The 24,774-nt window shown below is 43.6% G+C and overlaps 1 protein-coding gene across 1 annotated transcript in view; it reads right to left on the reverse strand.

The window, feature by feature from the left end:
• Nucleotides 1–24,774, reverse strand: part of sptbn5 (spectrin, beta, non-erythrocytic 5) — a 55,975-nt gene that overhangs the window by 16,148 nt on the left and 15,053 nt on the right. The window contains exons 11-44 of the mRNA XM_064927864.1: nucleotides 23,519–23,672; nucleotides 22,989–23,189; nucleotides 20,756–20,962; nucleotides 19,927–20,098; nucleotides 19,650–19,786; nucleotides 19,058–19,270; nucleotides 18,608–18,760; nucleotides 18,284–18,414; nucleotides 17,810–18,064; nucleotides 17,381–17,668; nucleotides 14,144–14,390; nucleotides 13,838–13,977; nucleotides 13,602–13,701; nucleotides 13,345–13,515; nucleotides 12,740–12,904; nucleotides 12,174–12,400; nucleotides 11,751–11,937; nucleotides 11,331–11,531; nucleotides 10,931–11,047; nucleotides 9,578–9,735; nucleotides 9,306–9,438; nucleotides 8,982–9,127; nucleotides 8,610–8,724; nucleotides 6,511–6,621; nucleotides 5,903–6,082; nucleotides 5,443–5,646; nucleotides 5,042–5,191; nucleotides 4,766–4,870; nucleotides 3,219–3,410; nucleotides 2,426–2,581; nucleotides 2,025–2,216; nucleotides 1,570–1,665; nucleotides 1,310–1,428; nucleotides 989–1,103 (exon numbers count right to left, since the gene is read on the reverse strand). Coding sequence (XP_064783936.1) covers nucleotides 989–1,103; nucleotides 1,310–1,428; nucleotides 1,570–1,665; nucleotides 2,025–2,216; nucleotides 2,426–2,581; nucleotides 3,219–3,410; nucleotides 4,766–4,870; nucleotides 5,042–5,191; nucleotides 5,443–5,646; nucleotides 5,903–6,082; nucleotides 6,511–6,621; nucleotides 8,610–8,724; nucleotides 8,982–9,127; nucleotides 9,306–9,438; nucleotides 9,578–9,735; nucleotides 10,931–11,047; nucleotides 11,331–11,531; nucleotides 11,751–11,937; nucleotides 12,174–12,400; nucleotides 12,740–12,904; nucleotides 13,345–13,515; nucleotides 13,602–13,701; nucleotides 13,838–13,977; nucleotides 14,144–14,390; nucleotides 17,381–17,668; nucleotides 17,810–18,064; nucleotides 18,284–18,414; nucleotides 18,608–18,760; nucleotides 19,058–19,270; nucleotides 19,650–19,786; nucleotides 19,927–20,098; nucleotides 20,756–20,962; nucleotides 22,989–23,189; nucleotides 23,519–23,672 — 5,638 coding nt within the window. The remainder of the gene's footprint in view (nucleotides 1–988; nucleotides 1,104–1,309; nucleotides 1,429–1,569; nucleotides 1,666–2,024; nucleotides 2,217–2,425; nucleotides 2,582–3,218; nucleotides 3,411–4,765; nucleotides 4,871–5,041; nucleotides 5,192–5,442; nucleotides 5,647–5,902; nucleotides 6,083–6,510; nucleotides 6,622–8,609; nucleotides 8,725–8,981; nucleotides 9,128–9,305; nucleotides 9,439–9,577; nucleotides 9,736–10,930; nucleotides 11,048–11,330; nucleotides 11,532–11,750; nucleotides 11,938–12,173; nucleotides 12,401–12,739; nucleotides 12,905–13,344; nucleotides 13,516–13,601; nucleotides 13,702–13,837; nucleotides 13,978–14,143; nucleotides 14,391–17,380; nucleotides 17,669–17,809; nucleotides 18,065–18,283; nucleotides 18,415–18,607; nucleotides 18,761–19,057; nucleotides 19,271–19,649; nucleotides 19,787–19,926; nucleotides 20,099–20,755; nucleotides 20,963–22,988; nucleotides 23,190–23,518; nucleotides 23,673–24,774) is intronic.

Genomic DNA, 24,774 nt, shown 5'->3' on the forward strand with positions numbered 1-24,774 from the left:
AGTCTTCCCGCGCTTTCATTCAAACCCAACCCCTTTTCTTTGTGTAACCAGCCATCATATCGGTTCCATCCACTAGGGACATTTTCTTGTATGACATAATTAGTAATCAATGTATGATCCATCCTATGTATATGCAATTCTGTGTGATTATTTAGGTATTTAGTAAATAAATAATTAAACCAATTTTTTATTGCTTATTCAACTTGTTAGCCAGGGTTCTTGAAGATAACCAAGAATTTTACGACGTTCAGATAAGACTGAATAAGGTGACGGTTAATAATTGACTGCTAGGGCCTCCCGAGTGGCGTTGTGCCACCAGAGATTCTGGGTTCGAGCCCAGGCGGCAGTGCACAATTGGCCCAGTGTCATCCGGGTTAGGGAGGGTTTGGCCGGCAGGGATATCCTTGTCTTATCACGCACTAGCAACTCCTATGGCAGGCCGGGCACAGAGCACGATGACATGGTTGCCAGGTGTACGGTGTTTCCTCCGACACATTGGTGCGGCTGGCTTCCGGGTTGGATGGGCATTGTGTCAAGAAGCAGTTCGGCTTAGTTGGGTTGTGTTTCAGAGGACGCATGGCTCTCGACCTTCGCCTCTCCCAAGTCCATACGGGAGTTGCAGCGATGAGACAAGACTGTAACAACTACCAATTGTGGAGAAAAAAGATGTGAAAAATAAATAATAACAATAATTGACTGCTATTGATATAAAAGATTACCAGGTCTTTAAGAGTTTATTCGGAAGACAACAGCTCTATAAACATTCTTCCATGGTGCCTCGACATTCTAGTTAATTACATTTACATGATTAGTTTAATCAGGTAATATTAATTACAGAGAAATTACTTTACAGGTGTATACTCAAATACTCTACTCTGAAACTGAGATCTGTGATATCTTCTCATGACATCTGTTACAATAAGTTACAGTAAGAGACTTAATATTAAGTAGGTTTTATAGAGAAGGGTTAACATGAAGCCATTCTAACCTTCTCATTGGCTCTCTCCCGGACTTCATCCAGTTCTCTGATGAGAGAGTGGATCACCAGCGCTGCCTCCAGCTTCTTCTTATAGCTGCTCAGGTTGCCATGGAACTTACTCCATCTGATGGAAGGTGTGGTGAAAAGAAAAGGTGTTAGAGCAGGTCCAAAAAATATATAATTATAGTACAGTATGTGTACAGTACATTACAACTTTTCTGGTTGAATAAAGGCAATGGAACCTGTGAGCTGTAGAAATAGTTTTCCTCTTGAAGGACAAACATCACCAAAGTCATCATCAACAAATTTTCTCAGTAGGTTGGGTGTCACCTGTCATTAAGCTGCTGTCTGCGCTGTTTCACTGTGGCCAGTTCGTCACTGTTCTGCCTCTCCAGCCGAGCAGCCAGGCTGTTGATGGCCTTGATGTGAGCATCGTCCACTGTGACTTCCTGAAATAAAACGCACACAATTCAATTTCCCAATTCTCCTTCTTGATAAGTGTCACTAAACTCACCCAAAGTTCCAAGTCCAGCAGCGATGGAAAACGTTAGTACTGTAAATTCCGTATGTTCGTTCAGAAACAAACTCACCCCAGAGCCTGATCCTCTAAACTCATTCAGTTTCTTCAGCAGTTGGAGCCCATGCTCATAGTCTGTGCCAACATCCCCTATGTTTATCATCACCTCCTGAAAATTAACAGACATATAACAAATCTATGTAAAAAATAATTATTTCCATGTTTGTTTTTTATATTATCAATATGTGAGACATGCTGACAACTACTGGTATCGTGGTAGCTCCTGCATTCTTCTTGGAACGTTTTGTGGTTGCATTCTCATCTAAAAAGTCTCACATTGACATACTGCCTACTCTTGAAAGTTCCTTCATACATTGCTTTTCTAAGTGGTGTGCTCTGACAAAAGATTGTTGTTGACTGAAGCTTAATACATTTAACACTGAAACTTGCATCTGATTCAAGTGTGCAGGGACTTCTTTTCATAGCTCTTCTAAGACTCCTTCATCAATTGTTCTAGTCCATTCTTACCTTCTGTCTGATCCAGATCTCCACCTGGTCCACCTTCTGCAGAAACTCCAAGAAGTCTCTGTTGTCTTCTAGAACCTTCCCCCTGGCGGCCACCGCCAGCTTCAGCTCCTCCCAGTGTTTCTCCAGAGCTGCAACACTACGACGAACCTCCTGGGACTTAGGGTGATGCAGAGACACCAGCTCCTCACCAGCCTAGGCCAGCACAGGGGTCAGTTTGAGTCAGCTCAAACATTGATACATGAATCTCTATGACATATTATGACTTATTATGAGACATTATAAAGGCTCATACATCCTTATAAGAAGTTGTAAAGGATTATAAGGATGAAGTGTTACTGAACTATGTACTGTAGTTATCGCTGACAAGAAACTCCCCAGTGTAGTTTAATAACAGCTCATACCAGCTGCACTGAGTCAATGATTCTGCTGTGGGCGAGAATCTCTGCCTCAAAGACTTGATGTTTTTGGAGCAGCTTCATCTTGGTCTGCAGGTTGCTCAGGTCCACCTTGGAGTCCTCCTGCATCTTCTGCATACGCTCCGACACCCACTCCTCAGCCTGGGCCAAAGACAGACAACATCACAACATCACTTCATCTACCACAGGCAGACCTTGGTTCAAATAGTCATTCTTTTGCATAATTATTTATATCTAAATACTCAATCTACACTTGATTGAGCTTTTCTGGTGCAAGGGAACTAAAGGACTAGTCTCGAAGTGCAAGTCCATCTGGCACTCCAGGTCAGCTAGGCTCAACGGGTGAAAGTAGTTGAAAGAAAACAAATAGTATTTGAATCATTGATGAATAAAAGAACTAGACTGCTTCCAAGATGGCTGACTGTAGTTTTCAACGTAATCTAATCACATTCGCATACACCATTTCGTGGTTGTTTACATCTTTCTTTCTTTCTCAGTGCACACTAGCACTCAGTGCACACTGGACAGACAGCAGTATCGCGCGAACATGCTCTGGGATCTCTGTCAGACCGTGCTAAGCACGTCAATGGATAGTTTGTACTCAAAGGTGATGACTAAAGTGTCTTCTTAGAAATTTTCACATTTGACTTTTCCATGTCGACTTTCTGGGCCAGACATCAGTTAAACTGCAGTACCAAAGCAAAACTGTAAGTGCAGTCAAAAGCGTGCTTCTGGCCCGGAACCCATGTCTGACCACAGGTGATGTGGGGTACTGTACCTCGGCAGCATTGCGGTTGAAGATGCAGAGCAGCCTGGAGATGGCCAACTCCTCTCTGCGTTTGATTGACAGTCCCTTAATCCTGCTTCGCCTCTCCAGGAGGGCCTTCAGCTTGCTGTGGATGTGGCCGGCTTTCTCACGACTGAAGTCTTCCTTCTTCAGTCTCTCAGCAAGGTCCTTCAGCAATGATATCTAAAGAGCAATGACAGTGCTGTGGTTGAACAGGCTGAGACACATACACAGAACACTTGACAGTGTATGTTATATCATAGATTATTAAATTCCCATGTCTGTTTATTTAAAAAAAAAAAAAGTTTTATCCTACTGACATTTTAGGACTTTGTCAAGCAACTAGTTACCAACATTTTTTTTTTACCATGATTTCTGTGTTAATATGGAGGAATTAAAAATAATCTTGTCTTTTGTATACTAGTGGTGTGTGGCAAACCGGAAAATGTTGACTCAATAGTAAACTTTGTAAACCAAATTTGGCACAAACGTAACATGTAAAGTGTTGGTCCCATGTTGCATGAGCTGAAAGATCCCAGAAATGTACACAAAAAGCTTATTTCTCTCAAATGTTGTGCACAAATTTGTTTACATCCCTATTACTTAACATTTCTCCTTTGTCAAGATCATCCATCCACCTGACAGGTGTGGCATATCAAGAAGCTGATTAAACAGCATGATCATTACACAGGTGCACCTTGTGCTGGGGACAATAAAAGGCCACTCTAAAATGTACAGTTTAGTCACATTACACAATGCCACTGAGGAGTATTTCTGTCTGTAATAAAGCCCTGTTGTGAGGAAAAACTCATTCTGATTGGCTGGCTTCCCAGTCGGTGGGCCTAGACCCACCCATGGTTGTGCCCCTACCCAGTCACATGAAATCCATAGATTAGGGCCTAATTCATTTATTTCAATTGACTGATTTCCTTTTATGAACTGTAACTCAGTAAAATCGTTGAAATTGTTGCATGCTGCGTTTAAAGATATGGAGCAACCCCAGATTTGGCCCCTCAGGAGCGTAGCAGCCACTATAACACAGTCTACATAACCAAGTTCTGGTTATCATCTTTCAGATGCAATTGGAACAGAGTTGATAGCCCATAATGTTCCAAAGTTAGAGTTAAAAGTGTAATGGCACCGGCACCTATATTACCTATATAGCCAATATCAGTTGCCATTTTACGTCATACAGGTATGTCACCTTTTTCAGCCTCCTCGTACCACAGAAACAACACTTTGAATGAATAACAGACAAATGTTCATAACAAGTGGCCATGGATGAAATTAATCAAAATATCTGTTCAAATCAAGAAAAACATACAAACATGTCTATTTTGATACATCACATTTTGACCATAAATGTGTAATAAAAAAATTGAATGCTTATTTGGGGGGATACTGCTTGACAGACAGTATCTCTCTGAAATGATTACCAATTGTATCTCTTTGAAATCATTACTAATTATCAAAAATTAGTTGGTGTTTTTAGGATAGTGCCCTTCATAAAGATGGACAGCGGAGGATTGAATTCAGACCTTGTCCTCCTGAGTGCCGAGGAGTTTCTCAAAGGCTTCATGGCGTTTTATGAGTCCCTCTGTCTCATCAACTGACGTCCCCAGATCACTGTTCTTCAGAAGGATCTGGAAGGAAAAACAAGAAGTTGTGGGCATTCAAAATATGAACTGTAGCATAGGAGAACATGTGTTTTGCTTCAAAATTGATGTAATTGCACCATCAGAGGGGCTTGCACTGACAATGTGAGTCTTGAAACAGAGCATATATTCTTTGATTGACCAGCTTTGACCTCTGACCTCTTGGGAGTTGGTGATCTTCTCCATGCTCTCTGTGTCCCTATAGAAGACCTGTTCCAGGTGGGTCCCCTCCAGGCCTCTCTGTTTCCTCTCCCAGTGGCCATGAAGTGAGTCCCTCTCCTCCTGTAGACCACTCAGCTTATCCTGGACCTGGTAGGAGGAAGACACCACACATTGCCAGCTTATTTAGGTACCATTTATGTAAAACCAACTCTCTCATCTTGTATATATTCAAGCCTCAGAATGTTGGAACAGTAGACAATATTTTCACAGAAAACATTGAGACATTTACAGGAATACAGAGTGTGTATATGCTTATACAGGGTGTGTATTCAATGTGTGTAATTCTGCTGCAACTGAATTGTGTTTCTGTGGCAATAAAGACATCTTAAATTGAATACCTCTCTTGCGTTGTGTCTGTCCTGCACCTGCAGCTCCTGCCCCATGGCCACTGCCTGGTCGTATGTCTCCTCCCGGGCCACGATCTCAGCCCACAACTGCTGGTGCTGGGCCAGGTGCAGGTCACAGGTGGCCACGTCTCTAATAGACTCCTCCGCTGTCATCACATTCAGCACCTGGGCACACCACAGAGCATAGTCCTGGACCTAGAACACCAAAATAGATTGACGTTAAAACCAACATGCAATACATACATCATGTAATATCCAAATCAATCAGTGTAACAAGAACTAGGAAACTCTTAATGCTGATTTCCTAGACTCAAATGAAGTCTACCCTGGACCAAAAAGCACGTTCAATGTAGAATCGCCATTGACAATGCTTATTAGTCCTGGTAAAGGCTCAGAGAGAGAGTTTGCAAATGGAAATGGTGTCTCTCATGGTTAATATAGAGTCAGTTACCGTGTTGAGGAAGAGGTAGCGCTGGCGTGCCCGTTTCAGGTCTCCCTCCCTCTGGTCCATGTGGAGGCGCAGCTTCTCCCAGTGCTCCACCACCTTCTGTTGTTGATCCTGCAGGAGAACCCTCATCTCTGGGGAGCACAGGTCCAGGGTGGAGTCTGCCATATCCAGCAACTCCTGGAGCTAAGAACAACCCATATGACAGGAAGATTCATAGATGGACAATGAAGACATGCAGGCAACTACCCACAACTGGCCTGGATGGTAATTTGAGTGACCTGTGCGCCACAAGATTGTGTTAGCTCGCTGGGCAAATCTAAGGCAAGGTTACTTATTATACAAGCGTGGCTCACAAAACCACCTCCATTACAGTAACCACTGAGTGAAATATCCTCAAAGAACAGCTTAGAAAGCCCTAGCTCAATCGTTAGATCAAGAAAATGGACGAGTAAGTGACAGTTTTATACAATCTATAGTATAATACAGGGCAAAAACAAATCGGAATTCTGGGTGAACGGATTATCATTGATTGTATTGTTGTTAAAGCGAGTCAACAAGAACATTTGTTCACAAAAGTTGTGGGTAAACTATTGATGTGTTGTGTTCAGTACCTGCTGCTCGTTCCCTGCTAGCACGTGGACTAGAGCCTCGTGTTTACGAAGCTGCAAAAGCACCCCTCGCAGGTCCCTGGCGATGTCATCAGGAATGCTCTTGTACCTCTCCTGTGGTGGTTGGAGAGAGAGCGAGAGAGGGGGTTGGGGGGGGGGGGGTATGGATGGAAGGATGGATGGAGAGAGAGAGAGGACACAGACAGAGCATGAATCACACAAACTCAATAATAATTTATCAGCATGCATTTTCTAAGCAGTAGTGACTTTTATTTGCATTACACATCATTCAATTTTACCCTCACACTTAAATTACACGGTGTTCTTTCAGTGAACATTACACAGCTGATTGTTTGTCTGAGTCAGATCAGTGCCTTAAATTAAGTTGACGTCCTGACACCACACGGACAAGGAGCACAGTAAACATTGTAGGTCAAGACTGATCATTTTACACTCTATATGAACTCTGAGCAACACTGAGCCTCTCAGCAAGGCACTGAGCTATTATACACTACCGTTCAAAAGTTTGGGGTCACTTAGAAATGTCCTTGTTTTTGAAAGAAAAACACAATTTTTGTCCATTAAATTGATCAGAAATACAGTGTAGACATTGTTAATGTTGTAAATTACTATTGTAGCTGGAATTAGCACATTTTTTAATGGAATATCTACATAGGCGTAGAGGCCCATTATCAGCAACCATCACTCCTGTGTTCCAATGGCACGTTGTGTTAGCTAATCCAAGTTTATCATTTTAAAAGGCTAAGTGATCATTAGAAAACCCTTTTGCTATTATGCTAGCACAGCTGAAAACTGTTATCCTGATTAAAGAAGCAATAAAACTGGCCTTATTTAGATTAGTTGAGTATCTGGAGCATCAGCATTTGCGTGTTTGATTACAGGCTCAAAATGGCCAGAAACAAAGAACTTTCTCCTGAAACTCATCAGTCTATTCTTGTTCTGAGAGACGAAGGCTATTCCATGCGAGAAAAAAGCCATATCTCAGCCAATTTCAAAGAAAAGATTAAGATGGGCAAAAGAACACAGACACAGGAAGATTGGAAAAAAGTTCTATGGACAGACAAATCTAAGTTTGAGGTGTTCAGATCACAAAGAAGAACATTCGCGAGATACGCAGAAAAAATGAAAAGACGCTGGAGGAGTGCTTGACGCCATCTGTCAAGCATGGTGGAGGCAATGTGATGGTCTGTGGGTGCTTTGGTGGTGGTAAGGTGGGAGATTTGTACAGGGTAAAAGGGATCTTGAAGAAGGAAGGCTACCACTCCATTTTGCAACGCCATGCCATACCCTGTGGACGGCGCTCAGTTGGAGCCAATTTCCTCCTACAACAGGACAATGACCCAAAGCACAGCTCCAAACTATGCAACTATTTAGGGAAGAAGCAGTCAGCTGGTATTCTGTCTATAATGGAGTGGCCAGCACAGTCACCGGATCTCAACCCTATTGAGCTGTTGTTGGAGCAGCTTGACCGTATGGTACATAAGAAATGCCCATCAAGCCAATCCAACTTGTGGGAGGTGCTTCAGGAAGCATGGGGTGAAATCTCTTCAGATTACCTCAACAAATTGACAACTAGAATGCCAAAAGGTCTGCAAGGATTTAATTGCTACAAGCTGAGGATTCTTTGATGAAAGCAAAGTTTGAAGGACACAATTACTATTTCAATTAAAAATCATTATTTATAACCATGTCAACATCTTGACGATATTTCCTATTAATTTTGCAACTCATGTTTTCATGGAAAACATTGACATTTCTAAGTGACCCTACATTTTTGAACAGTAGAGTATTTATTTGATTGAATCTTTATTTAACTTGACAAGTCAGTTTAGAACAAATTCTTCTTTACAATAACGGCCTACACCGGCCAAACCCGGACGACTCTGGGCTATTTGTGCACCGCCCTATGGGACTACCAATCACGGCCGGTTGTGATGCAGCCTGGATTCGAACCAGGGTGTCTGTAGTGACGCCTCTAGCACTGAGATGCAGTGCCTTAGACCACTGCACAGCTCACGAGCCCTACTTTCAAGACAATTTCTGATTCATCCAAAATATACTTATTTATGCTTAAACTGTACCTCAATATGTCCTAAGGCATCGGTGAGATCTCTGTAAAACTTGTGACACTCCTCGGCTTTGAGTAAACGGTCTTTGCGGTGTTTGGCCAAGTCCTGCAGTTCCTTCCATGACAATCTATCAAACAGGAGGGAAACAAGACAAAAGAAATGACTCAGGTCCTCAGGTAAGATCTCTTTAACATGACTTTTATCCCAGTAGACATAGCTGCTTGAAATGACATCATCATTGCAACAAGTTAAGAAGCATGTAATGATGTCATTTCAACCAGATTTGAGTTGTATTTCGTCATTTGAATGTGGATACATGCATTGTTAATTTATACAGTGGACTGGTAGTGTGAGCAATAAAGATGATCGATTAGGTGCCCATACCTGAGCTGATGTTGTGTATCCCTGATGGTGGAAGCTTGAGGGTGCTTATGTTGAATGAGACTATCAGCAAGCTCTTTGCAGCTCCGCATCCTATCAAAACCCGCGTCCAAATTCTTCAGGAAGGCCTCAAATTTACCATTCAGTAGCTATCATGGGAAATCAAGAACATTCGTTAAAATTTTGTTTTCAATAACAAATGCCACATTTTGGAAGAAATAGGCATTAGTCACGCTCACAATCTGGATAATATTTTCCAACTGAACATTTTGGAGATCTGTGCAAATATATACTGTATAGACAATAGTGGTAGATGGTATTTCTCACCATTACATGTTCATAGTCATTTCCGTAGTCCTCAGAGGAGGCTATCTGTCTCTGCTGTGTGATCCAGTCGTCCAGCTCTGAAGACTCCCGTCTGAACTCATGGAGGTGGAGAGCCTCCTTCAGCTTTTGGCCCCTAAGGGAAGGCAGACAACTCCTCTGTTACACACAAGACACTCACCCATAACATATGTCTCCTCGTGGTGCCTGTTGTTTGTTGTTTGGGGGGGGGGGCATTTGTATCAAATGTCATGTGTTTGATTGCTTGAGCTCACCTGACTTGGGCTTGGTGTTGCAGCTGGCTCATCTGACTGCTGATACGGCTGTATGGTCTGTTGACCTCGTCCAGGTTCCACTCATGGACGGCTGACGCCACACTATCACCCAGCTCCTCCACCTGGGCCTCTAGCACCTCCATCTGCCCCTCCACCGCCTGCAGTACACACAACAGAGACAGCAGCATTACACAATCCATGCTCCTCATCGTGCAGCTGCATTAGACACCATGTTCCTCACAGTGCAGCTGCATTAGACACCATGCTCCTCACAGTGCAGCTGCATTAGATACCATGCTCCTCACAGTGCAGCTGCATTGGGCACCATGCTCCTCACAGTGCAGCTGCATTAGACACCATGCTCCTCACCGTGCAGATGCATTAGACACCATGCTCCTCACAGTGCAGCTGCATTAGACACCATGCTCCTCACCGTGCAGATGCATTAGACACCATGCTCCTCACAGTGCAGCTGCATTAGACACCATGCTCCTCACAGTGCAGCTGCATTAGACGCCATGTTCCTCACAGTGCAGCTGCATTAGACACCATGCTCCTCAAGGTGCAGCTGCATTAGACACCATGCTCCTCACCGTGCAGATGCATTAGACACCATGCTCCTCACAGTGCAGCTGCATTAGACACCATGCTCCTCACCGTGCAGCTGCATTAGACACCATGCTCCTCACCGTGCAGATGCATTAGACACCATGCTCCTCACCGTGCAGATGCATTAGACACCATGCTCCTCACCGTGCAGATGCATTAGACACCATGCTCCTCACCGTGCAGATGCATTAGACACCATGCTCCTCACAGTGCAGCTGCATTAGACACCATGCTCCTCATCGTGCAGCTGCATTAGACACCATGCTCCTCACCGTGCAGCTGCATTAGACACCATGCTCCTCACCGTGCAGATGCATTAGACACCATGCTCCTCACCGTGCAGATGCATTAGACACCATGCTCCTCACCGTGCAGATGCATTAGACACCATGCTCCTCACCGTGCAGATGCATTAGACACCATGCTCCTCACCGTGCAGATGCATTAGACACCATGCTCCTCACCGTGCAGATGCATTAGACACCATGCTCCTCACCGTGCAGATGCATTAGACACCATGCTCCTCACAGTGCAGATGCATTAGACACCATGCTCCTCACCGTGCAGATGCATTAGACAGTGGTCCCTAGATTTGTAGATGCTTTACCAACTCATCTGATTATCACAGCATACTATGGCCATTCAGCAGATGGCTTTATCCAAACAACAGAACTGTTGACAGTGACGTACAGTTTGAATACAGCCAGTCAAACACAAGAGAACAGGAGAATGGGGTTACAGTACCTGATGTTGCTTGATAAGGCTCTGGGTGGCTAGATTGTTCTTGCCGTACTCATCAGTGCTGACCAAAGCTAGAGTCTCAGAAAGACGGGTTTCCAGCTCCGCACAGTCAAGCAAGATCTAGGAGCAAAAGAGTACAGTGATGAGGTATAACGATTATTGTCCTTCAGAGGTACAGTCTAAAAGAAATGTGAGATAATAACTAGATGCTTTTTATAGTGGAGATCATGATTATAAATTGCCTGGCTGGACTGATGAGACAGTGGATTGCACCGTCAGATGGAACAGAGTAAATAGGTATTTTAACGTCACAGATTTAGTCGGTGGTAACTTGTGGAATAGACACCGGCTGGAATGCTTTGGATCCATCACAATCAGGATTCTGCTTTCCTGTAAGCCCGACCTGTTCTCTAGTGATGGCCCTGTTCAGGTGGATGGCCCTCTTGTCACAGGCTGCCTCTAGCTCCTCCCACTCTGTGGCCAGGTGTGTATTCCTCTGCTGGACTTCCTCTCCATCATATTGGCTGGACTTCTCCAAGCTCTGCCCCTTCTCTAGGACCCGGTTCAAGTGTTTACGGTGGGCGTTCACTTCTGCCTGCAGCTCCTGATCACAGAACACACGTTTGATTTTTGTCAGGGACTATGCACAACACATATATTGCCCCAGCTTGAACTCATTTACATCTGTCCACCATGGGCAGGAAACAAACTAACCAAAAATACTGGATGAGAGTCACTCTGGATAAGAGAGACAAAAATGACTAGACATAAAATAAAATGTAAATCAAACGTTCTCATTATTTTCTTGTTACCAGACTGATACCTTATGTTTCTGCATGAGGTTGATAGCCCCTGCCAGGGACTTGTCATAGTTGGTGGAGCCAGTGGATGGGTAGTGTTCAGTTATCCAGGAGAGTTCTATGTCTACATCGTGATAGAAGCCAAACAGAGCCACGGACGCCTCCAGCTGGGCCCTGCGACGATCCAGAGGGTTCTGCAGCGACTTGAACCTGCAGACAGAGATGGTGTCTCAAAAATATCCACACGGATCATGAACAGGGGACCGATGTTTTTTCTGAACATGTTACCTGAACTGGAAAAACTCTGGGCCCTAGATAGAGAACGAGGTTAGCTAATTCAATGCATAAATCAATGGATCAATCAATTGGATCAATCAATGGATCGATCCGTGGATTGCTTTACTGCTACTAATTACAGATCACATTAATCTGTCCTTACTACTTACAGCTTCATGTACATATCTGTCTCCTGAAGGATCCTCTGGGAGTCAAAGTGGTTAGTGGCCAGGTGCTTGGCCCGGGTCACGATGGTGTTAATCTTGTCAGCCAGTTCCTGGGCCTCTGCCTCTAGCTGCTGGTGCTCCTTCAACAGCTGGCGGCTGGAGCGAAGGTCGTGACCTTTGGCTGCATTCTGCAACATCCTCTGGATGGCCTCGATCTTCAGCTTGGCATCCTGGGAACAATGTGATTACAATTTACCCCGTCCTCAGGTTCAATTGCTAGCTCATATAGACAGAGAGAGAGAGCTGGCTGGTGGACGAGACCAAATTATGATAGGCATCATAAGCATCATCAACACATTTCAATTTGTGGTCAAGAAATAACTAGGTATATACTGAAAAATTACTTTGTAAAATAGTAATAACATATGATTGACCTATTTATTTTATACCAGTGGAAACAGTACCGTAAAATGAAGCGTGCTACCCACATTTATCTACAGCATTCTTACCCACAAATCAATAGCCAAACTAGATCCAGGTAGGTAATGTAGAGGTTGTTAGTGTGTTACCTGCAGTAGCTCCATGAGCTGCTCCTGCTGCCCAGCCTGTCTCAGCTTGTCTCCTCTCTCAGTCATCTTCCCCTGGAGCCTGACCCAGCGACTGTTAACCTGGGTCGACTTCCTCCTGATGTTCTGGCTCTCGTAGTGCTCCTCCGACAGCATCTCCTCTCCCAACTGATGGAACCAGACAATAGGTTAACTTACAGTACAATATAGCAGTACAGTAACAGTAGCATTTGCTCCCCAAACGAATGGAAAGCGACTAGGCTTACCGTACAATATTTAACCGTACAGTACAGTAGGAGGCCTTCATCCTAAAGCTTTGGCTCTGGTAGTGCTCATCCACAAGCATCTCCTCCCCCAACTGGTTTAGTGGTCCAGTTTTACTGAACGTTTGTCAAGTTTTCTATCATGTTGGTTGAAACTTGGCATCTGTATCATCAATAGCATTATTAAGAAGTGGGAGCAACAAACAGTGAACAGACTTTTTTTCCTTCTCCATAAGTGCTTTTTTGTTGTTGTAGTTTTGCCACGATTCGTGGCGAAGATGAGAGAAGGTGTCATTATGAGCCATTGGGTATAGAAAAGATAGAATGGCGAAAGCCCTGTGATACCTGTGTGAGTCTGTCTAGCCACACTTGGTTAGCTTGCATCTCTTTCTCAGCTGCTTCATGTCTCTTCAGCTTGCGGAGGATATTGGTAGGGTCCCGGTACGACTCGTCTTCAGCTATCTTGGACTTCTCCTCCATCCACATGAGCATTTCTTCAGCATCTCTCTGGAACTCCTGATGACAAACACATGAGAAATGTTCAAGCGCTTAACTGCCATTGTAAAAGGTACACAGAAGGTGGGTTTCTATATCAAGTGTACCTGATACTTATGTGAATCAAGCAGGAGGGTCCGTCTTCGTTTGCAGCTCTCTCCAAGCTTCTTATTGCGCTCTTGAATATTCTGTGACCTCTCCTGTATTCTAAAAAGTAATAAAAAAATTATTTGATTATTTCAATGTTTTTAAAATTAATTTGAACAATACATTGTTCACTGCTACACATTTCCTATACATTTGGGGGAAATGTCTCCAAACTGATCATCAACATAAGCCTTACTGTTTGGCAGCAAAGTGTCGTTTGTTGACGAGTTCCTTGCTCTTGTCTTGGAAGAGGCTGATCTGTTGGTCCAGAGAATTCAGTAGGCCCTCCAGTTCCTCCTGTCTGCCCAACAGACTGTGGACATTGTCTACAGAGTCCTGAGCACAGAGAGGGAGAGACAAACACACTGGATGAGAACAGAAGTGGTCTTACCTGAACAAACACACATACATACACAAAGGCACATCCATCGCCACATACCCATAAGGCTTATTATTATATTCCCATGAATTGTATAACAGTGTACAGTATATGTTATCTTACCCCCAGGTCTTTGACCTTCAGCCTGGCCTCATGCCCAGACAGGGCTGCCTCGATACGATCAGCCTCCTGATTCAGCTTCTGGAGCTCCACCCCCTGTTCCAGCCTCCTGTTCCTACTGCCCCAGAGTTTGTCCAGCTTGGTCCACTCCTGGCTCAGCTTTCCCAGCGTCTGCTGGACGTCCTTCACACCTCGGTTCCCCCTCGATTGTTCCTCAAGAGACTTTCCAAGTTTCTCCATGTCTTTCACCCTTTTTCGTTAGACGAACACAAGTACATTACAGTGACATTTACAAAAAAAAGTGTCACACATACAGTGCCTTAAAAACGTATTCACCCCCCAACATTTTTACCATGTTTCGTTGTCTCAGATTGATCCACAAAGCCTAGGGCACCATGTTAAATCAAAAGAAAAATTCCAAAAGCTTTCAACAATGTACTAAAAATGAATAACAGAAATGATCAGAGTAAAAAGGTATTCCTACCCTTTGTAATTGCAAGTCTAAATTTGCTCAGGTGTAATATATTAACACAACAAGTGACACAATTTGGTTGATGGACTCCACCTGTGTAAGAAAATAGTGGATCACCTGCTTTAAATGAATCTGTGAGGATAAATATGGCTCTCTCTGTATGGTCCCAAAGTATGGTAGAGACTTTCAAAAGAAAGAGACTAAAGTGGACTTTGTTTGGCCTGAACACTAAGCGGTATGTGTGGCACAAGTCAAACACTGCACACCAGCCAGGTAACACCATCCCCACCGTAAAGTATGGTGGTGGAAGCGTCATGTTATTGGGATGCTTTTCAGCAGCAGGGACTGGCAATATTGTCAGGAGTGATGGGAGGATGAATGGCACACAATACAGAGACATACTAGATAAAAACCTGCGCCCCTCTACCACAACAATCAAACTGCAGAAGAAGTTGGTCTTTCAACATGACAATGATCCAAAACACAGTGCTCCATCACTGTGTGCAAAGTTAAGAGACTTGTGTGTGTCTGATAGCAGGGGTTATAAGAGAGAGCTTTCAATTTAGTGCAGATATGGGATATACATTTTGAAATAAATTCTAAATATAGTTTATGTATTTATTGTCCTATCATGATGGAACAGTCTCCAACCCTATACCCTAGACACCGATCTGAACGACCCTCACACTAAGGAGAAGTCCTAATCTGTTTTATGGGCCTACTGCAAGTAGCCGATAGGCAGCCAAAACCGAAAGATAAATGCGATCAGAGTCCTACTAAAGCAGCACCGCCCCTTCAAGATGCTGAGTCTGCCTGGCAAAGCCCCCTGATGGGTGAGCATAACATACAAGGATTTTCTCAAAGCTGCTAATGAGAACCTTGATGACCTTGTACCTAGCCGGTGGGGATTCTGGTAGGGTGCTCCCACCCAGGTAGTGGCAGTGCTGGCAACACTGCCTGCAGTAACCCATGGGAAGGGGGTCACACTCAGGTAATCAGAGTGTGGGAAAAGTATTGTGGCCCTGGTGCATGTGTGTGTTTCAGGGGAAGGGGGTGTACCTGAGGTCCATCAGCTAGGACTTGACATTGGAAACAAAGAACTTTCTTCTGAAACTTGTCAGTCTATTCTTGTTCTGAGAAATGAAGGCTATTCCATGCGAGAAATTGCCAAGAAACTGAAGATCTCATACAGCGCTGTGTACTACTCCCTTCGCAGAAGAACAAACTGGCTCTAACTTAAAGCATTGCTGTAAGTAAGCATTTCACTGTTGTATTCGGTGCATGTTACAAATACAATTTTATTTGAAAAACCATGGAGCACTATGATGAAACTGGCTCTCATGAGGATTCACTACAGGAAAGGAAGACCCAGAGTTACCTCTGCTGCAGAGAATAAGTTCATTAGAGTTAACCGCACCTCAGATGGACACCAATAATAAGAAGAGACTTGCTTGGGCCAAGTAACATGAGCAATGTACATTAGACCGGTGGAAATCTGTCCTTTGGTCTGATGAGTCCAAATTTGAGATTTTGGGTTCCAACCGGTGTGTCTTTGTTCCCACCATGAAGCATGGAGGAGGAGGTGTAATGGTGTGAGGGTGCTTTGCTGGTGACACTGTCAGTGATTTATTTAGAATTCATGGCACACTTAACCAGCATGGCTACCACAGCATTCTGCAGCAATATACGCCATCCCATCTGGTTTGCACTTAGTGGGACTATCATTTATTTTTCAACAGGACAATGATCCAACACACCTCCAGGCTGTGTAAGGGCTATTTGACCAAGGAGAGTGATGGAGTGCTGCATCAGATGACCTGTACTCCACAATCACCCGACCTCAACCCAATTGAGATGGTTTGGGATGAGTTGGACCACAGAGTGAAGGAAAAGCAGCCAACAAGTACTCAGCATATGTGGGAACTCCTTCAAGACTGTTGGGAAAGCATTCCAGGTGAAGCTGGTTGAGAGAATTCCAAGAGTGTGCAAAGCTGGCATCAAGGCAAAGGGTGGCTTAACACGTTTTTGGTTACTACATGATCCCATATGTGTTATTTCATAGTTTTAATGTATTCCCTATTATTCTACAATGTAGAAAAGAGTTCAATTTTTATTCTTTTTTTTATTAAAAAAAACTTGAATGAGTAGTTGTCCAAACTTTTGACAGGTTCTGTGTGTTTTGATAACTATATATAATACAAATCGAGGTGAGGGCGTTGGAAATGCTTTTGGCGGTTGATCTGCTTCTGTTCTGTGTGCTCTTTTCAAAAGATGGGTCTCTCAGGGGCCCTGGAATCCGCGGGGGCAGGGGTGGTCTGCCGGTCACTGGGATGACAACCCAACTTCGGATGGGGGGAGGGAAACTCAAAGAGACTTAATAACTGCCAGAGGTGGTTCAACCAAGTACTGAGCCAGGGGGATGAATACTTATAAAATGATGACATTTGAGTTTTTTATTTGTATTATTTTATTGTTTACTATTTTCTTTATGGGGTTTTGTGGCTGGGGGACTACTTGAAGAAGAACCGGCCGGCTGAATACTTTTTCAAGGCACTGTATGTTTTCCCAGTGTCATGACTCATGAATATGTCTGTAAGAAACTAAATAAAGGACAGTACAAAATTACCTTAGAAACCCTGCTTACCTGAGAAATAGTTGCACTGAATACATCATCAGATACCTCCATGTCCCAGCATGCAGCACATAGCATATTATCATAAACATAAGTACATTTTCCAGAAAGGAATGAACCCAAAATTCTGTTTCACCTCTCCCTTTGCACGTCGATCTCTATCCTCAGATCCTGGTTGTCATTCAGGAGGGTCTGAGCGGAGGTCACGTCCGAGGCTGTGTCGTCCTCCAGTAGGCGGTCCTGGGCGGCCCCGGCCCACAGCAGCAGGTCCCTGGTCTCCTGCTGAAACAGCTGCAGCCGCTTGGCCTCCTCCAGAAGCCTCTGTCTCTCTGATGCCTGGCCCTTCACCTGCTCCAGCAGAGCCTCCAGGCCCCGCACCTCCTCCATGATGGCTGCGGCCTCTGCTGGGCTGCAGTCCTGCTTCCTGGTTCACACACATATGTAGAACGTTGGATGGACGAATAACTAACTGGCATTACACTCAAAACCATCGACAGTAACAGTATAAAGTCTTGGACTAGTGGTGGTTGTCTGACACATGTAGAGGTTTACAATTGTGCCTTACATTTTAGCCACACTCTTGAGGTATGATATCTTCCTCTCCAGGGCCTGTATGTCTCTTTGTGCTTGAGCCTGGGCCCTCTCCTCAGTGTCCAGGGCTGTGGAGGTAGTACCCACACCGTCCACAGTGTCCAGCTGGGTGAACTGCTCCATGAGCTGGGCACGGGCCTCCTCACAGCTCTGGAGGAAGGATTGCACGTCCGCCGTGCTCAGCAGCTCATGGCCCTTCTCATCCTTCAGCTTCTGCATGCGCTCCCACCTAGCAACAACAACAATAACAACATGGACAGCTCTCTTCAATGATTAAACATTGTGTGTGCGTCTCAGTAAAACGCAGTGCATTTTCTGTACGCAATAAACATTTCTGTGAACAACAGACAATCAAGAACTATCTAATCTGAAAAACTGTGTTGATCATGTTATTCTTAGTAGATGTCAGTAATACTATTACTAAATAGTTTTCTGCTAGTCCACCTACCTGCGTGTGACTTGTCCTTGCTTGGCCTGTATCTCTCTGTGTTTACTGTGTCTGCTCTTCACTAGCTCCTCCCCCAGTCTGGTGATGTCATCGAGCTGGCCCTTCCCACTTGCCAGCTCGGTCAGAAAGTTCTGGAACATGGGGAGTTCATGAGAAGGTGAGTTCCAACTATTATATCAAGTAAATAATAGCACTAGAGACAAACGCCGATGTACTGCTAATTATTTTGTTGTGTGTGTTATGAATGTGTTATGAAGTCCTTACGTAGGTGGCCTTCAAATAAATTGCTACGGAATAATCTCAGTGATGAGGCTGGTTTATTACCTCATATTTGGCCTGCACCACACCCACGTTGTCGGAGTTAGGACTGAAGGTGTTAAGGATGTTCTCCTTGTCCTCCATCCAGGACTCAAACTCCTCACAGGTGTTGTAGAAGCGGTGCAACCGAACCGTCTCCTCCAGAGTTTTCCTCCTGGACTGTATGGTGGAGAAATCAGACACAAATACACAATTTGGGTGCCAGTGTGTGACAACTTACATGTGTGCTACAGAATGATCACTCTTGGTCCTATTCTCTGTACTGGGCGCTGCCACTACATCATCAAAGATGTCTTCACAAAAATGTCAAAGCATAAAATGTAGCGTTATAACATAGATAACTTAGATGTAGTGCAATGATTTGTATTGCTGTACTGCTTATGTGATGCAATGGGAAACCATTTTTCACCCCAAAAATGTAGAGGTGAATCTGAAACCCCAGGTCTTATTTCTCACATTAGCCAGGTTGTGCAGGCTGTTGAAGTCCCGGTCTAGACTGCTCTGGGCGCTCTCTATGGTTTCTCTCTGGTAATGTGGATCAGGAATCGAAGAGGACTGGATCTCAGCGGTCCCCTGGCGCATGGAACGTCTGCGACGCGCCCGGTTCACCCTCTTAGTGGGGCTTTCAGTAACCCCATTGGTGGATGGAGGTGGTGTAGAGGGAGTGTTCTATTTAAAATGGAAAATTATGAAGTTTAAACTGTGTAGACCAGGGGTATTCAAATTTTACCCTACAAGGTCCGGGGTACTGCTGGTGTTATGTTCTAACTGATAATTAATTTCACACACCTGGTGTCCCAGGTCTAAATCAGTCCCTGACTAGAGGGGAATAATACAGGGGGGAAAACAGTGGAACTGGTTTTGAGGTCCAGATTTGAATTTGAGGGGTGTAGATCGTTGATCTCAACCTGAGATTATGAGGGCCGGTTAATGTAGGCGCACGATTAATGTTAATGTAGGCGCACAATTGTACTTGCGATGATTCAAATGGGTAAAGTGCCATAAAGCTCTTTACTAGGCCACAGAGACAGCTAATAGTGAGGCTTACTGTAGATGATGGGAGCTCTATGAGGTACGTCTTTGGCACCAGCTGTTCGTTGCCTTTGCTGTCCCTCACTAGAAACGTATCCTCATTGTCTCTGTTGAGGATAGTCACAATTTCCCCACGGTCCCACACCGTCACACCTGGAAAACAGAGACTATTTACCTTAGAAACTGGACTAAGTCTATTGGTGGTAAAATAACATGAAAAACATTTCACAATTTATTTTCTACAATTTGTTTCTATAAATAATCCATATTCTATTGAAGTTGAGAATCTGTACCTCTTGTGTATTTAAACCTGATCTTGGCTTTAGCCTCCTGTGTATGGGTCTGGGTAGATGTCTGAGTGATCTTTGCTCCTCTGAGGGAGGTCACTCTCCCAGGTGTGGTCAATCCCTCCTCATCACCAGAGGAATCACTGTACTGTGGCATCTTGTTCTGCTGGGCCTCAGCCTGCGGAAAAATACGAAAGTCCTCAGCAACTCTTGGAAGTCAATGGGGGTGGATTTTAATAATAAGCTATTTCTTTATTATTAAAACCAATGTGTTTGAGGATGTATTCATGACACAATGACATTAAAAAGCTGCGGTTTAGTTACAGTGTCTTCAGAAAGTATTCCCACCTCTTTACTTTTTCCACATTTTGTTGTTACAAAGTGGGATTAAAATGGATTTAATTGAATTGTTTTTGTCAATGATCTTCACAAAATACTCTAATGTCAAAGTGGAAGAAAAATTCTAAAATTAAAACTTTTATTATTATTTTTTAATAAAAAGGGACCTTACAGATACAGTATTGTATGTGTGGGGTACAGAGACTATGCAACTTATTATGTGACTTGTTAAGCACATTTTAAGTCCTGAATAAATTAGTCTTGCCATAACAAAGGGGTTGAATATTTATTGACTCACATTTCAGCTTTTCCTTTTTAACGAATTTGTAAAAATGTCAAAACATAATTCCACTTTGACATTATGGGGTATTGTGTGTATGCCAGTGAAAGAAAATCTTAATTTAATCCATTTTAAATTCAGGCTGTAACACAACACAATTAGGAAAAAAGGTGTGTGAATACTTTCTGAAGGCACTGTGATTGATGGGGAACTTACTGTGAGCGGGGCCAGCTGGGAGGCTCCCTTGGCCTGTTCTCCCAAGCGTTTCACCTCCACGACGTATGCTCCCATCTCCTTTTCCAGCCGTAGGTGGCGCTGCAGCAGGGCGCTGGTGGAGGACTCATCCTTCCCATAATCCTCGCTGATCAGGAGGGGCTTCCTGTCGCTCAGCCATGAGTTGGCCTCGGTCACATCAGCAAAGTACTGAAGAGGAAAATAACATAATAAATAATATAATACAATTTAAACAAAACAAGACCAAGATGGCTGTCCTGTAGTTATGTTGCCAGGTTGCTAATGTCCAATCTAGTGTTCTATCTAATTCTTTGGAAAGGAGAATATCACATGCTAGAGTCTGGCGTAGTGGTTAGCCCCCAGGCTCCGAAACACATATACCCCTAGTGACGTGGGTACAAATCCCGTCTCTGTCTCCCCTCTACATTCAAACTATCACCGTCTATAAAATAAATAGAGAATGTCAATGAACTAGCTATGGTAGCTTTCTCCAGCCTATTACGTACAGTGCCTTGCGAAAGTATTCGGCCCCCTTGAACTTTGCGACCTTTTGCCACATTTCAGGCTTCAAACATAAAGATATAAACTGTATTTTTTTGTGATGAATCAACAACAAGTGGGACACAATCATGAAGTGGAACGACATTTATTGGATATTTCAAACTTTTTTAACAAATCAAAAACTGAAAAATTGGGCGTGCAAAATTATTCAGCTCCTTTACTTTCAGTGCAACAAACTCTCTCCAGAAGTTCAGTGAGGATCTCTGAATGATCCAATGTTGACCTAAATGACTAATGATGATAAATACAATCCACCTGTGTGTAATCAAGTCTCCGTATAAATGCACCTGCACTGTGATAGTCTCAGAGGTCCGTTAAAAGCGCAGAGAGCATCATGAAGAACAAGGAACACACCAGGCAGGTCCGAGATACGGTTGTGAAGAAGTTTAAAGCCAGATTTGGATACAAAAAGATCTCCCAAGCTTTAAACATCCCAAGGAGCACTGTGCAAGCGATAATATTGAAATGGAAGGAGTATCAGACCACTGCAAATCTACCAAGACCTGGCCGTCCCTCTAAACTTTCAGCTCATACAAGGAGAAGACTGATCAGAGATGCAGCCAAGAGGCCCATGATCACTCTGGATGAACTGCAGAGATCTACAGCTGAGGTGGGAGACTCTGTCCATAGGACAACAATCAGTCGTATATTGCACAAATCTGGCCTTTATGGAAGAGTGGCAAGAAGAAAGCCATTTCTTAAAGATATCCATAAAAAGTGTTGTTTAAAGTTTGCCACAAGCCACCTGGGAGACACACCAAACATGTGGAAGAAGGTGCTCTGGTCAGATGAAACCAAAATTGAACTTTTTGGCAACAATGCAAAACGTTATGTTTGGCGTAAAAGCAACACAGCTCATCACCCTGAACACACCAACCCCACTGTCAAACATGGTGGTGGCAGCATCATGGTTTGGGCCTGTTTTTCTTCAGCAGGGACAGGGAAGATGGTTAAAATTGATGGGAAGATGGATGGAGCCAAATACAGGACCATTCTGGAAGAAAACCTGATGGAGTCTGCAAAAGACCTGAGACTGGGACGGAGATTTGTCTTCCAACAAGACAATGATCCAAAACATAAAGCAAAATCTACAATGGAATGGTTCAAAAATAAACATATCCAGGTGTTAGAATGGCCAAGTCAAAGTCCAGACCTGAATCCAATCGAGAATCTGTGGAAAGAACTGAAAACTGCTGTTCACAAATGCTCTCCATCCAACCTCACTGAGCTTGAGCTGTTTTGCAAGGAGGAATGGGAAAAAATGTCAGTCTCTCGATGTGCAAAACTGATAGAGACATACCCCAAGTGACTTACAGCTGTAATCGCAGCAAAAGGTGGCGCTACAAAGTCTTAACTTAAGGGGGCTGAATAATTTTGCACGCCCAATTTTTCCGTTTTTGATTTGTTAAAAAAGTTTGAAATATCCAATAAATGTCGTTCCACTTCATGATTGTGTCCCACTTGTTGTTGATTCTTCACAAAAAAATACAGTTTTATATCTTTATGTTTGAAGCCTGAAATGTGGCAAAAGGTCGCAAAGTTCAAGGGGGCCGAATACTTTCGCAAGGCACTGTACATACTCCTATATGTAATTCCTCTGTCAAACCATCTATTTCTCTGACTTTTATTTCTGCATTGTTTTAATAGTTGTAACCTGTTTGATAACGATGGCTGCATGCAGTCTGTTTTTGCGATTGACCACATCATCCTTCAGGTGCTCCCACTGTTTCTTCAGCGTCCGGACCGACTTCTGGATGTCCTCCTCACTGGGGTGTTTCCCTCTGCACATCTCCTGACCTCTACTCACGACCCCTGAGCACAGAGACTCATGAGACTGCACCTCGGCTTCAAGAACCTGCCAAAACAGCGATGGGTCAACAAACACACAAAAGTGAGGGTTTGGTTCACATTATGACATGACATATTTTCATTTGTTTAAATGCCAATGTATTTAGATAGGCTTATGCCAAAGTATTTATCATGCCATGGGTTTAAGTTTATATTGACTGCTATGTAAGCTTAATTAAACTTGAAGTTGAATAATCACTGTTTGTGTGACTGAAGAAGGCCTGACCCAAATAGCACCCTGTTCCCTATATAGTGTGCTACTTGGACGAGGGCTCTGGTCAAAAATAGTGCACTATAGGGAATAGGGTGTCATTTGTGATGCAACCAAGGTCTGACCTTGTGTTTCTGAATTGCCAGCTGGATCTGGCTGAGATCTCTGCCCAGACTGGCAGACTGAAGGGGAAGCCACCTCTCATAGATCCACGCCTCCACCTCCTCACAGTCGTGGAAAAACTCAAACAGCTTCAGCTGGCCCTCTAGCATTTTCCTCCTGTTGATTCATTAAAACAATAACCAACATAATAAATTGGGTGGTTTGAGCCTTAAATGCTGATTGGCTGATAGCCGTGGTATATCAGACCGTATACCACAGGTAAGACCAAACATTTATTTGTAATGCTCTAATTATGTTGGTAACCAGTTTATAATACCAATAAGGCACCTTGGGGGTTTGTGGTGTATGACCAATACACAGCTAACAGGCTGACTACACCGCTCGTGTCATGTGCGCGAGTGTTGCAAAATAAATGTAGAAATCTATATTATTCAATTATTGCACCCACACTGCTTGTGCGCGCCAACAAGTGCGTTGCCAAGGGCTAAAATAGAAGTCAGTTCTATTTCTGACACAGATCACACTGCAAGTCCTGCCTCTCCCATCTCATCATTGGTTTATAGAAACAGGTACCCACGTGCCATCTCTTCATTGGTTATACCCACATGGGTGACTGAAAGACGAACGAGGCCAGTGGCACTAATGCACCTAATTTATGAAAGTTGCCAATCGCAATATAATCAAGAGAAGAAAAAGCCTGGAAGGAGCGATGACTAAAAACGATTCGGTTGACCGTTTTATTTGTGGATTCATTGGTGGAGTAGAGGACCTTGTGCATTTCAGGTAAAATAACAACTCAATGTTTATATCCCAGGACAAATTAGCTAGCAACAACAAGCAAGCTAAATAGGACAAATTAGCTAGCAGGTGCAAACTAGCTAGCAAAATTGCCATAAATGTTTAAGGCTTTTCAACCTGTCCACAAATTAATATAATTGGTTCAGAGTTTGTTTTGATATTTTAACCTGCATGTCGAGATTGTGTTTGGTGTGGGGGGACAAAATACATTTATGCACGATAGAGCTGCACTTAAACCGTTGTATATGCTGAATGCTAATTGGTTAGAAGCGCATTCCAGCCTATTCCACAAGTTACCACTAGCTAAATGCCTATTTACTCTGTTCCACCTGACTGCTCAATCCTCTGTCTCATCAGCCCAGGCAGGGAAGTTATCAACTTGATCTCCACTATGTCACATTTATTTTAGACTAACATTTCGTGTTCAACAGCGGAGACTTGTATAAACCTTGCTGTCTGT

Source organism: Oncorhynchus masou, chromosome 21, assembly GCF_036934945.1.
Source record: "Oncorhynchus masou masou isolate Uvic2021 chromosome 21, UVic_Omas_1.1, whole genome shotgun sequence".
NCBI lineage: Eukaryota > Metazoa > Chordata > Actinopteri > Salmoniformes > Salmonidae > Oncorhynchus > Oncorhynchus masou.